General features: G+C 33.7%; 5 protein-coding genes across 5 annotated transcripts; 2 read left to right on the top strand and 3 right to left on the bottom strand.

Moving 5' to 3' along the window:
* Window positions 1-331: 331 nt before the first annotated feature.
* PRL (MCM2/3/5 family protein) lies at window positions 332-3831 on the top strand. Its single transcript, XM_061305654.1, has 13 exons — window positions 332-683; window positions 716-775; window positions 841-972; window positions 1033-1121; window positions 1185-1365; window positions 1459-1547; window positions 1592-1692; window positions 1801-1993; window positions 2095-2206; window positions 2266-2467; window positions 2553-3316; window positions 3386-3546; window positions 3623-3831. The coding sequence occupies exons 1-13, from the start codon at window positions 522-524 to the stop codon at window positions 3819-3821; spliced, it is 2445 nt and encodes an 814-aa protein (XP_061160987.1). The 5' UTR covers window positions 332-521; the 3' UTR covers window positions 3822-3831.
* A 47-nt stretch (window positions 3832-3878) lies between these two features.
* On the bottom strand, window positions 3879-4473 carry TpMuguga_03g02300 (uncharacterized protein). The gene has a single exon (XM_061305853.1). It carries the CDS (start codon window positions 4325-4327, stop codon window positions 3881-3883), a length of 447 nt encoding a protein of 148 aa, XP_061161757.1. The 5' UTR covers window positions 4328-4473; the 3' UTR covers window positions 3879-3880.
* On the bottom strand, window positions 4467-10112 carry TpMuguga_03g00237 (Formin Homology 2 domain protein). The gene has a single exon (XM_758162.2). The coding sequence runs from the start codon at window positions 9860-9862 to the stop codon at window positions 4490-4492; it is 5373 nt and encodes a 1790-aa protein (XP_763255.2). The 5' UTR covers window positions 9863-10112; the 3' UTR covers window positions 4467-4489.
* A 55-nt stretch (window positions 10113-10167) lies between these two features.
* On the bottom strand, window positions 10168-11136 carry TpMuguga_03g02525 (uncharacterized protein; the record flags this gene model as incomplete). Its single annotated transcript, XM_061305882.1, has 1 exon — window positions 10168-11136. The coding sequence occupies one exon, from the start codon at window positions 11134-11136 to the stop codon at window positions 10342-10344; it is 795 nt and encodes a 264-aa protein (XP_061161758.1). The 3' UTR covers window positions 10168-10341.
* A 67-nt stretch (window positions 11137-11203) lies between these two features.
* On the top strand, window positions 11204-12883 carry TpMuguga_03g00238 (Polyprenyl synthetase family protein; the record flags this gene model as incomplete). Its single annotated transcript, XM_758163.2, has 6 exons — window positions 11238-11314; window positions 11370-11818; window positions 11851-12047; window positions 12144-12285; window positions 12354-12475; window positions 12542-12883. 6 exons carry the CDS (start codon window positions 11238-11240, stop codon window positions 12881-12883), a joined length of 1329 nt encoding a protein of 442 aa, XP_763256.2.
* Between the last annotated feature and the right edge of the window lie 2 nt (window positions 12884-12885).

The following is a 12885-nucleotide window of genomic DNA, read 5'->3' on the forward strand; positions in this document are numbered from 1 at the left end:
TATTTAAACATTTTTACTTCAATTTAAAATCAAAAGTTGAGATTTTGAGCTTAAACCCCCCGTGACGGAATCTCATTAAAAGGGGCAAAAATAGTATAAAACAATCCAATATTCTCAAGATAATATATGAAAAAATAAATTATTTAAAATCATTTTTGAGATGATTTTGCCGAAAGTGTCTTTGGGACAAAAATAAAAAAGTTTCCAAGATAGACCGGGAGTGTGTAACTTTAACAATTTTTTAAATTTTTTCTCTCCCTAGATATTTTGGATCATTTGAAAATTTTCACAATTAAAATTTAGTTTATTGTTTATTATTATTTATTATTCCCCATTGGTTACCGTTGTTTTATTCTTCCTCATATTTTACACATCACAATATTCCAGCCATAATACATTTTTAACATTTTATGTTAAATTTTTATTTTATTAAATTGAATTTACATTTGTCAACTGAGCAATAATTTTTAAATTCAATTGAAAATTTGTCAATTCAATTTAAAATTTGAATAATATTTAAAATGGAGCTTACAACGGAAGAAGCTCAATCACGTGTTGCTTTATTAGGGGCACATACAAAATCCCTGTCTACATTTTTTGAAGATTTCTCAAGTCCACTAGCTCTACCAGATGAAGATACTGATTACAAACCTTTCGGTGATAAAAGATATAAAAATCAGCTCGTAAATAAATATTCTATTCTTATAATTTTTAGCAATTAATTAAAAATGGATCATCCAAAGTTTTAAAAGTTTATATGGACGACGTCAGACAAGTATCTAATCATCTTTCATATTATTGTTATACAATATTATTTGTAATGTGTTGATAATTGTGTAGTACTTTTTGAAGGAGAATAATGATAAGGATTTTTATGAGGGGTTGATGATGAACACTTACCGTTACCTTGAACTTCTCTACATTGCCTCAGAAATGGTCCTCGAAAAATTAACCAAAGATGAAAATCACCCAGTAACACTCTACTAATACTATTATTTATACTTAATTTGACATGAGTTAATGGTTTTTTAGAAGTTTGGATTATATTACGATCCAATTGATGAGTTGAGAGTATCAAGGATGAAACAAAATAAACTGCCAATCAACCTAAGATCCAACTAGTACACTACATACCGTGCCCTAACTATATCCCTATACCTAACACTATCTTATAATTTTTGTAGTGACATATTATTGATAAATGGAAATGATGATTATATAATGAAGATGAAGTATGTGAATGCTGATTTCGTCGGATGTCTCGTCTTGATTGAAGTTGACGTTTTCAAAGTCGCTAACATCTCACCAAAATTGCTCATTGCCACCTACGAATGCGACATCTGCCATAATCACTCCTATAAAACTGTATCTACACTATTTAACAGTTTAATGCTATTCAACAGCTTAATAGTAGTTAGATAGTTTGATAGTATTGAGAGTGGTGTCACTATGGTTCAGATTGAGGGAAATAATTATATGCCGTTGATGGATTGTGTGTATTGTGTGAGTACAAGAAATGTTAAATCATCACTAAAATTTCATCCCAAGTAACTTTATTTAGTTTTAACACATTTGATCCAATTTTGCGTAGGCTGAGCAAGTTTGAGAAGTATCAAGAAATTCGAGTTCAAGAGCCTCTGGTACACTTAAATGAAGGGGAAATGCCCAAAAATCTCAAATGCCAACTTACCAGTAATTTTTTACTTTATTTTACTATAGTTTACCCAGCTATATACTACTGGGGAAGCGGGCCCAGTTCATCAGTAACGCTCGTAACTTCTATAATAATAATGTTGTTAGATACGTTGGTTGGATTATTGAGACCTGGAGATAACATTTTATTGTATGGTATATTATTACCGATGTTTAAGGAGGGATTTAATAATAATAAATTCACACTGCTGTCTGACAAAGTGTTCAAAATCCTCAACATCACACACCTGAAAAAAGATTTTAAACTCTACAAGCAATTATCCAACAATTATTTTCAACTGTATCAACATAGTTACTTATTACTTAGCCTAGGCTGGTGTATTTACCCCCCGGAGGGGATGGTTAAATTGTCTACCAGTTCAAACTCTCAAATTACTATAGGAAGATGGAAGAATTGAGTAGAAGCCCGAATGTATATGAAATATTGGCAAATAGTATAGCACCAGATATTTATGGACATCAAGACATCAAAAAAGCACTCCTACTACAACTCGTACACACTCAGTTATACACGCATTACTATTAATATACTTAATATTAATACTTTGTCAGATTGGAGGATGTAATGTGGTGAAAAATGATGGTGGATTTATAAGGGGGAACATTCACATATTATTGCTGGGTGATCCTGGCGTTGCAAAAAGCCAACTAATGAAGAGAATCTGTCAAATCTCAACCAGAGCAATTTATACTACAGGGAAAGGTAGTTCTTCATCTGGTCTCACTGCTGCAATTGTTAAAGATCCCGTTACTGGTAAGTTACGGTGTTCCGTTACGGATCTTGTACACCCATACTTGGTCATTATTTACACTACTTTTAATACTAATACTATGTTCAGGAGACAGCGTATTGGAGGGAGGTGCTTTGGTATTGGCGAATAATGGCGTCTGCTGCATTGACGAGTTTGATAAGATGGACGACGAGGATAGGAGTGCGATTTATGAGGTTATGGAACAGCAGAAAGTTTCAGTAGCAAAAGCAGGTCATGTGACAACTCTAGCAGCTAATTCATCAGTGTTGGCAGCTGCTAATCCTTTATCCGGTGTCTATGACATTAATAAGTCGGTTTTCATCAACATTAATCTACCGCACGCACTACTCTCAAGATTTGATCTCCAGTTTTTACTGCTGGACAATATTAACTATAACAACGACTACAAACTCTCACAATACAAACTTAACAATCTGAACAATAGTGCTGTTAACAGTGTCAACACTAGTAACACAGTCAGCATGGAGAATACTCAGGAAACCGCTAGTAACACTGGTAGTCAGGACACTAATACCAATTCCCACACCGCCGACAAGAGGAAAAGATCTAAATCCAGCTCAAAGAAAAAAACTGCCAGCACCACTAATAGTGCCAAGAATACTGCGACTAGTGGGCTACCATCTGATACAGTGGTGAATGTGAATTTATTGAGATATTACATTAACTATTGTAAAAAGTTTAAGCCGGTGGCGAGTGATGATATTCTGATGGAGTTGTCCAAATGGTACATCAACAACAGACAAGATGAACTACAACAAGAACTCTATCAAAATTATCAATACTCCTACACCACTCCAAGAACTATCCTGTCCATTCTCCGCCTGTCACAGGTACAATATTAGTAGTTTGGTGTTAATATTACTCAATTAACCACACTCCCACTCACTCGATTACTTTAGGCATTGGCGAGGATGAGGTTTAGTAATGATATAATCATGTCAGATTTGGAGGAGTCGATAAGGTTAACGGAGAGTATGAAGCATACAATCAACTACGAACTCCTACAACAGAAACACAAAAGAAAAACTACCACCTCCTCCAATATCATGTACATCATCAAGTACCTTCTTATTCGAGTTATGTAGTTTGTCTCCACGTATATATACTAGGCAACTGGTTACGTCATGATGTATTAGAAATCTGAGGAATAATTTGAAGAACACTAAAGAAAATTGGGACGGTTGGATAAATATAAATGACGTGGAACAGCAGTTACTATCAAACGGTTATAAAACTAAAGATTTAACTGACTTCATAAGCAAATACTCGCAACTCGCAATCATTCTCCTCAACAACAATAACACACAATTATCATTTCCACAAGATGTAATATGATCAATCCACTGTGTGTATAGTTATATTAGTGTGGAATAGTACATAGTTAATGTATTAGGTCAGAATATCACATTGGATTTAGATAATTTTAAGTTAATGTTCAAGAATAAAGTTTTAATGACTTCATAATTTATTAAATTATGATCAAATTTTGAGGAATTTGAAGTTTCCAGAGTCGGCTTGTATGTGTTTGTTAAGTTTCCGTTGCCGTAATTTTGAGTTATTTCCAAGTTATAATTTTTGCCGTAAAGGATCGGCTTCAGGTGTTCAACGAGTTCAGTTTTAGTAACTTTAAACCCAAGTGTGTTTAACCCATTGCAAAACTCCGTTAAAGTTAAACATTCGGCAGAATCACTTCCCACCGAAGCTTTACATAATACTTTATATAATAACGAAATGACTTTATCAAATTTTTCGGTGTATTCCTCAGAATTATATAACTTATTCACGCTTCTGCTACGAATCTTCTTAACCTTGCTTTTAACAGTGGTTTTTCTCCTTTTCATTAAAATTTAATAATTTATTGATAAAATATTAAACTCTACAAATATTAATTAAACTTTATTAAATTATAAAAAAATTAAATAATAATTAAAAAATATAAAATAAATAATAAAAGTAAAATGTATATAAAAAATGTGCAAGTGATGAGGATAAAAAATTAAAAGTTATTTGAGTGTGAGATTGTGTTTGGGTCGTTTGTTTTTCATTTTATTGTAATTGTTGAGCGATTTGTTATCCATGAATAGCTTGAGGAAGAGTTGTTTGTCCTCCTCGTTACTGAGCACAATTAGGTACTTTGTGGGCTTAGCCTTGATGTCGTTGAACACTTTTATTATACACTTAATCAGCTCGCTGAGGATCTTGAATATGTTCTCCAGGTTACTCAACTCTTCTCCCACACCGCCACTGGCAGTCTTGGTGATACTTGAAACGTCCTCTCCCAGGTAGATCCAAACGTTCTTAATCTGATTGTAAATCTCGTTCTTCTCCACATTGATCTCATTCAACTTATTCTTGCACACGTGTACCACGTTATTCATTATTTCCACCGAATCCACATCCTTAGCAGCGTTGTCAGCAGTTTTGGTGCTGTCACCGGTTTTAGGGTTATTATCTTTGTTGGCGTTTGCAGTAGCATCTTTAGCGCTGGTAACAGTGGAGGTATTGGTAGAATTGAGGAGCGATATGATGTTGACAAGCTCGTTGGATAAATCCTTGAGTATTGTGTTGATGTCGCCTGAACTTATTTTCTCAGCCCTCAACACATTTGTTAACTTCATATTTATGCACAACAAGTCATTACTTATATCAACCAACTCGTCACCAGCACTGTTGTTCTCGGTGGTAGGAGTGTTGCCGTTAGTTTCATCTTTATCACCAGTGCTGGGAGTGGCACCATTGGGACTAGTTTCACCCTTGGTATCAGTTGGTTCCGTGGCATTTTTGTAAAGTTTAATGTACAGGTTGATGATGAGGTAGTGTAGTGATGAGAGCAAGTTATCTTGAGTTTTAAAGTCCATAAGTTTAATGGTAGAGGAAAGGGTAAAGCCTTTTTCGGCTTTAATACTTCCATAATTCACAAAGTTGCCATACTGAAGTATAATATTCAGGATCAGCGGTAGGACTCGACTGGTCTTAATCTCCTCAATAGCTAGCTTGTAGATGCTAAGTTGTTCATTAATTAAGTTTAATTGATGCTTCAGGTCAATGAGATATTTACAGAGTTTAATTTTACAGTGCATATTCTCTCTCAGTAAAATCTCCAGCAGCATCCGCTCCACAAGTCTATACTCTTCCAAATTACTATTTGCCTTGTAACTGTTCATCAACGACTCGATCTCATTGCTATTCGGATATACTATGTATAATTTCGTTATATTATCCATCACCACCGTATCATTCAGATTCGCAAATATATCTCCAGCCAAACAAGCTGCGGTGTCGCCACTATCACCAGAATTATCTGTATTCTTCAGTTTATTGGTGTGAATATTAATGTAGACGAGGTTGTTGACATTTTTCAAGAGTGTGAGATAGTCTTCATAGGAGTTGAACCTCAGTATAATGGACAAATTTTGCACTCTTTTATTGTCCAAGATTTCAATCAGCTTCGTCTTCTTGGTGGAACTAGGGTCGTTTTCAGCTTTATTTTTGTCACTTAAATCAGTAGTTCCCATTTTTGAGAGGTTTGTGCTACTCGTATTCGTACGGCTAAACAGCTTCTTTATGGTCATCGTGTCAATCAACTCCTCGTTGTAAATATCACTTTCGTGAATGCTGCTGAAGATCGTGTCATTGAACTTGTTCAGGGGTTTCCAGTGTAATTTGACACCCAGTGGTAATACTCTTTTTACCGATTTCATTGACCCTTTTGGGATTGGCGGTGGGATTTTTCCTCCTTTTTTAGGTACTGGGGGTGGTGCCTTACCTGCTGCTTTAGATACCGGCGGCGGCGGGGGTGCTTTCTTAACCATCCTTTCCTCTATTTTTTCTGGAGCTTTAGGAACTCGTTTGTCTGCTTCCTTGGTCTTATCCGACTCTTTATCTTTATCCATTATTTTACTCTTATCATCCCCTGGTTTGCCCTCGCCGTCCAGAGCCTTAGACTCTGGTGTGAGTTTGTCAGGTACTGCGATTGTGGTTGTGAGTGTGATATCCTTAACCTCAACAACAGTTGAACTGGAACTGGAACTACTTGGTGTTTTGGCTACAGCTGCATTGACTGGTGACGAGATGTTACTGTCCAACCTTGTTGTTAATAGTACTTCTTTATCTTCTTCTGCACAAGGTTGGGTTGTGAGTGAAGATTGTACTGGAATGTCGCCAGTAAGTACTGATGGTACTCCACTAACTTGAACGGATGGCACAGATTTTACTGGAACGCTTTTGATAAGTTCCAAATTGTTAAAACTACTATCTATCCTTATAGGTGTTACTTCCGCCACTTTACCAGTACTTCCATCTACTGACTTGGTGGTAGCTGTTTCACCTAACTTAGCAGTATCAGTCCCTACTGTGAGAGAAGATTTATCTGATGCCATAGTTCTAAAGGCATGTATTGAACCGGCTTTACTTGCAACTTGTGGAGGATAAGTGTTATTGAGTTGATTTCCCGTGACCATAACATCACTTACTGATGTACTATGTGTGCAGTTTGTGTCACTGGTGATAAACTGGTGCAGCTGCAAGTTTGTAATATTGTGTGTTATCACTTTGCTGTTGTAATTCAACAATTTAAGTAGATTCTCATTATTTATATTCTCAAACAAACTTATGTCGCCCATATCACCCAAGTTACCAGGTTTGTCACCAGTGTCACCAGACTGTACTGACCCATGAGTTTCACTTGGTGGTTCACTAATTTGTAGTTTGGACATGTGATTAATGAATTGATGGTCGTCTTGTATGTTAATATTATTATAATAATCATTGGCTATGTTATTATAATAATAATTGTTGTGGTACGGTTTGTTCAACTTGATCAGCAGGTTCATAGCATTGGAAAAGTTATTACAAATTTTAAGTGCCAGAATACAAGTTTCCTTATTGTGTCCTGTCAACTTCATTAAATTCTCACACTCCTTCATGTCAATTTTTTTTATGTGATTATTTATAAAATTCATCACACTGCCATATACTATTGAATAAGCGTCCACTTCATATGAAGGTGGCTTACATAAATCACGATCTGTCATCTCAGTACCATCCAGCTCATCCAACAACGCATCATGTTTTAACAAAGGTGATTTTGTTACATCTGATTTAGTAACGTCGGTCTTTGTGGCATCAGATTTGGATTGTTTGGAACTCTTCTTCGTTGCGAGTGATTTGGGAATTTTCAAGTTAGCCGTTTCCAAATCAGTGGTGTTGATAATAATTTTAACATTGTTTAATAATAAAATATTATTATTTTGCTCCCAAATATCTAAATCATATTTGGTCAACTGCATTGTCATGTTCGTTAACATATTTGTATTGAATGAGTAACTTCCAATGGATTTCCGGTTCAGCTTGTTCTTATTAACTACAAAAACTACAATTATATCATCCTCTAATACTAGCCCACTGTTATTATAATTATATATAACCACATCAGACTCCAGGGATTTGGTACCCGACGACTTATTACTCTGGTGCGTGACGTTGAGACTACTTAGAAGTCCTGAAGTACCCGGCGCAGAAGCGTTGGTAGTGGTCACATTATAATTATATGGACACGAGATTAACTTTATGTTGTCATTTGCTCTGGTAGGATCGGGTTCAGTACCTTGGGCGTTATCTTCCTCACTACCGTTACACTTGTAGTTCTTGAAGAAAATACTGTTGTAGTACTTACAACTAGTGTTAGAGTCTAATTTTAGACTATTTGACCAAGCATCTTCTTCTTTAGTACGATTTGTCTCCAGCACAGAGTTCGTACCGGCACCCGAGTTACCAGTCGTGTCGGAATAGTTGTACATGCTGTTGTTATAATCATTGATTTGATAAATTTCAATATCAATGTTATATTGCGGAATCAAGGTATTAATCATGATTATGTTATTCAGCAAACAACTTTTCTTAGTATACAGTGACGTAGTGTTGTTGAGGATATAATTCATATCCAGTCCATTCGTGGGTGTACACGTACCATCCCTGGAATCAGTGGATTTCCTCCTGTCAGATTCTTTAATATGTTTCCCACAATCCTTAGAGTGTTTTCCTGGATCCTTCTTGTGTTTCCCAGATTCCTTACTGGACTTCTCCAAGTCCTTACCCTTTTCTCCAAATGCCTTTGGTTTTAAGATATTTTTAACGGAATTATTTAACTGTTTATAGTAGGATAAATATCTTTTATAGCATGTTGGCCATTTCAACAGTGGGTACATCATTGGGATATTCTCGTTATTTGGTGCTCCTCCTGTATTCACTTTCTTTCTCCACGTCAGTGTGTTGAGTAATTTGGACTCCAGTTCACTGGTCTCAGTTCCGGTGGCTATCATAATACAGGCGTAAATCAGCATTATATTGAAGTTAATATTATTATAGTTGAGAATTATCAGGTTATCCCTGCTGTCAAAATTGATCCAGAACAGTGCCACCGACACCACTTTAAGTATGTATGTCAGGGTTGGGATATATTTGTCATTCATTGGTAGGGATATGATCTGTCCCATGAACTCGTACATATACTCAAAGTTATCATACACACCAATGTGGTTGTAACTGCACAAATCCAAGATGACATATTTCTGATAATTCAGTGACGGTAGATCACAGCCGAAATGCCTTATACTGTAGTACTTGTTATTTATGTATATCAGGTTCCTATCATCTTCGTTCTCTTTTAACTTCAATATCGCTGATTTATTCTCCTTATTATCCACTATTGGTTCAAACAGGATGTTAATCTTGTTGTAAATGTTGTTGCAGAAGCTGATTAAGTAATTTAATCTGCTATCCAACTCCAAATCTTCATCTTCTGAATCTAATCCATACTCGTCTTTATCAGCATAAACTATTCGCTTTACTATTAGTCCTTCTCTTCCAATACCTTCCTTATACTTACTCAAACCTTCAGTGTATTTTTCGGGGTATAATTTCTTATGGTTTGCGTCATGTTCTGAAGTATCGTCTGAACCTCGTTCTGTCAGTTGTGTATTGAGGTTATATTGCAGAAAGTATTTGTTCAAGAGTTTTTGGAGTATTTTGAAGAAGGTCAACAATTCATGTATGTTATTTCTGAGTGTGTTTTCCTTGCTAATGTACTTCCAGGGTGTTCTGATACTGAAAACATTGTAGTTAATACACTGGATCAGAGGGGTCACATTCTCATTTTTGACCAATAACATGGAATTTGCGTTATTTCTCTGCTTATTCTGCTTGACGTAGTTTTTATCTAGCCCTGAAATGACTTTGTTCGACTTCATTTTACTGTAACTTTCTGACAAATTCTTTATACTTACGCTCAACTGACGTATTAACCTTTTTTCAGGTTTGCTCGTGCCATCAACCGAATTCTCAATCTCATTTACGTTATTATCCACATTTGATATCATATATTTTAATCCACTGCAATTTTACACTTTGATATTATTTTTAAGCTTTTAATGTTGGTTTTAAGCTGTTAATATTATTTGTACACTGTTAATAATATTTTTACACCTCAAATCTCGAAATTGCTACAATACACTTTTAAATTTTCGCACTTAAAAGCGTTTTTTCTCGATACAATCAATGAAACTAATAGAAAATCAATAAAAATAATTAATATTTTACATCTTAAATTAAATTAATTTGATACGGTACAGGGGTAAAAAATATGTTCAGGGGGACATTCGTATTGGGTAAGAACTCGTAAATATCATGTTAAATGGTTAAATATTAAAATTTAAATACCAATTTTGGGAAGTTAAAAATCGTTTTAAATACAATTTAAAGTTAGATTCCAATATGTGCCATAAGATTCCTGTATGTGCTATAAAGTTGCAATGTGTGGTATGAGAATCAGTGTAACTTAACTTGTAAAAATTATTCTCTAACATTGCTTCATGTCACAATTTAATAATTTTGTTATATTATTACTATAGTTGATAAAATTAGGTGTAACTTCTGGGATTCCATTCTCACATTTCGTACAACATATAAATTTAGTATCTTCCAGGGCTTGTAAATAGATTTTATTATACACTATTACAATTCCAACGTTCAGTAGACTGTAGACTCGTTCTGATAGTAATAAATTATTTTTTATCTCAGCCTTTTCACTATTAGAAGAAGATTCCATTTCATCTACCTCACACACTTTTTCTGATTTTGGAGTTAATTCCTCCTCCAAATGTCCTTCCTCGTCTTTTTCAAATGGTTTGCCCTGTGATAATTTTAAATCACTGTTAATTTTTCCATTGTATTTGTTTTGTATTAAATTATTTTTGAGTAATAATTGTTTACTTATTAGGATGTGTACGCATCCTGTTGGATCTCCAGCCAATAGTATTATATAATCCTTATAGTATTCATTTAAACAATTAATATTTTCCAGACTTTTTGTATCTCCAAATTGTAAAATTATATTTATCGTTTTATAATTGTTATATAAATTAATATCTTCTTCCACAACAGAATTATCTTCTAAATCAGTATTATGTTCTTCTATATAAATATTATGTTGTTTTACATCTGTTGTATCAGTTTGTGAGATGCGATTTGAGAGGAATTTGGGAATTTCTGAGACCGTGTAAAATGGTTGCGATAATAGTTCCAAATCAGTCTTCTTTTCGGATATTTTGGATAAAAGTAATTTGTAACCTGGAATATAATATAAATTTGCCATTTATAGTAGAATAATAAGGATGAATAAATAATAATGAATTGGTAATTGTGGGATTCCATACACATTCTGTCACTTAGAAATTTATAATTTATACTTTTAAAATGTTCAAGTGTATTATTAAAAGGAACGTTTCAAATGTTGTTTTATCGCGAATTAATCAGAATTTGTTAAATCAACCGTATGTCAAATATTATTTTTATTATTAAATTAGTGAATAATTTTTTATTTTTCAGGTATAATGGTAATAATGTGTTAAATGCCATAAAGTTAACCCTTCCAATACTGGAAATGGGTAACGAAACTGTCGAAAGCGAGCTGAGGAGTTTAGAAAATGAATTGAGCAGGTGTAAGAGTGATTACAATTCCGAACTTTTTATAAATGAGAGTCTTTTAAACTTTAAAAAGAAGATTATGGACTCAATTTATACCAACAACGTTAAGTTCGAAGAGGCTAAAAATTACATTCTGAACACAAATTGTAAACTTTTCCGTCCAATCATTTCCTTCTACATCTATCACATATTGAATTCAACAACAAATTATTCACAATTAGATGCCTCAGTCGGAGAAAATTCACACTTACCTAACCCAGTTGAGGGAAACACACGAATAAATTACTCGGATGATTCACAGATGAAATCAATTGAAAAGTTAAACATATCATATGAACTAATCCACATCGGTATGGTATTAAATAATCAATATTATTTGCAGGAAGTTTAATACACGACGACATAATTGATGAAAGTGATGTTCGCAGAAACTTGATGAGCTCACATAAGAAGTTCGGAGTAAAATTCTCAGTCTTATTTGGGGATTTCCTGTTATCAAAATCCGCCCAAATTATTACTTCTCTTCAAAATATTAAATTAGTCGATAAATTATCCAACACACTAGATAATCTAATACATGTAATTCCACTACAGTATTACTAATTATATATTTAGTCTTAATAGTTTTTAGTTTTAGCCCAGTTATTTGGTATCATTGAGTTGAAAAACGTTTAGGGCGAATTGATGTACGTCAATTTGAACAATAATGATTTGTATTTGAGTTATTTGTACAAAATTTATTTGAAAACTGCTTCACTAATTTCAAATAACATCTCCTCCGTATCTCATCTCACAAATCAGTACAATTTTCAACTAGGTAACACTATACTCCTGCCGTATATAATTATACTATTTTATTAATCTTTATACTAATTATTGTTTTAGATGAATTGTTGTATATAATTGGTGTGCATATTGGATTGAGTTTCCAAATGTGTGATGACTTGCTTGATTATAACTCAAACTTGGAACATCTAGGAAAACCAATTCTAAACGACATTAAACTAGTAATACGCTAATTAACTTTATTATACTATTTAAATTTATTAATTTGATTGTTATTGTAAATTTAGGGCCTAATTACATTGCCGTTAATATATATATTGAATAATAATGGAGGTACTGTTGTTGCTGAGGGGAATTCTGTTAATTCTGACAGTGTCAGTAGTGTTCTGATGGAATTGAAAAGGTTATTAAATAACTATGAAAATAATAGAGAAAAACTCGAAATAAATAATATAAAGGAGTTTTTAAAGGTTGTTAATGATAAAAATAACATTAACAAGTGTAAATTATCCATTTACTATCATCTCTACCAAGTTAAATCACTAATGAAGTCGTTCAATCAAACCAAAACCAACTCTCTAATCAACTACATCTATAATGTTGTTAATAGATATTCTACGTATTATTAATA

The sequence above is a fragment of the Theileria parva genome (assembly GCF_000165365.1).
Source record: "Theileria parva strain Muguga chromosome 3 map unlocalized ctg_530, whole genome shotgun sequence".
NCBI classification, from domain to species: Eukaryota; Apicomplexa; class Aconoidasida; order Piroplasmida; family Theileriidae; genus Theileria; species Theileria parva.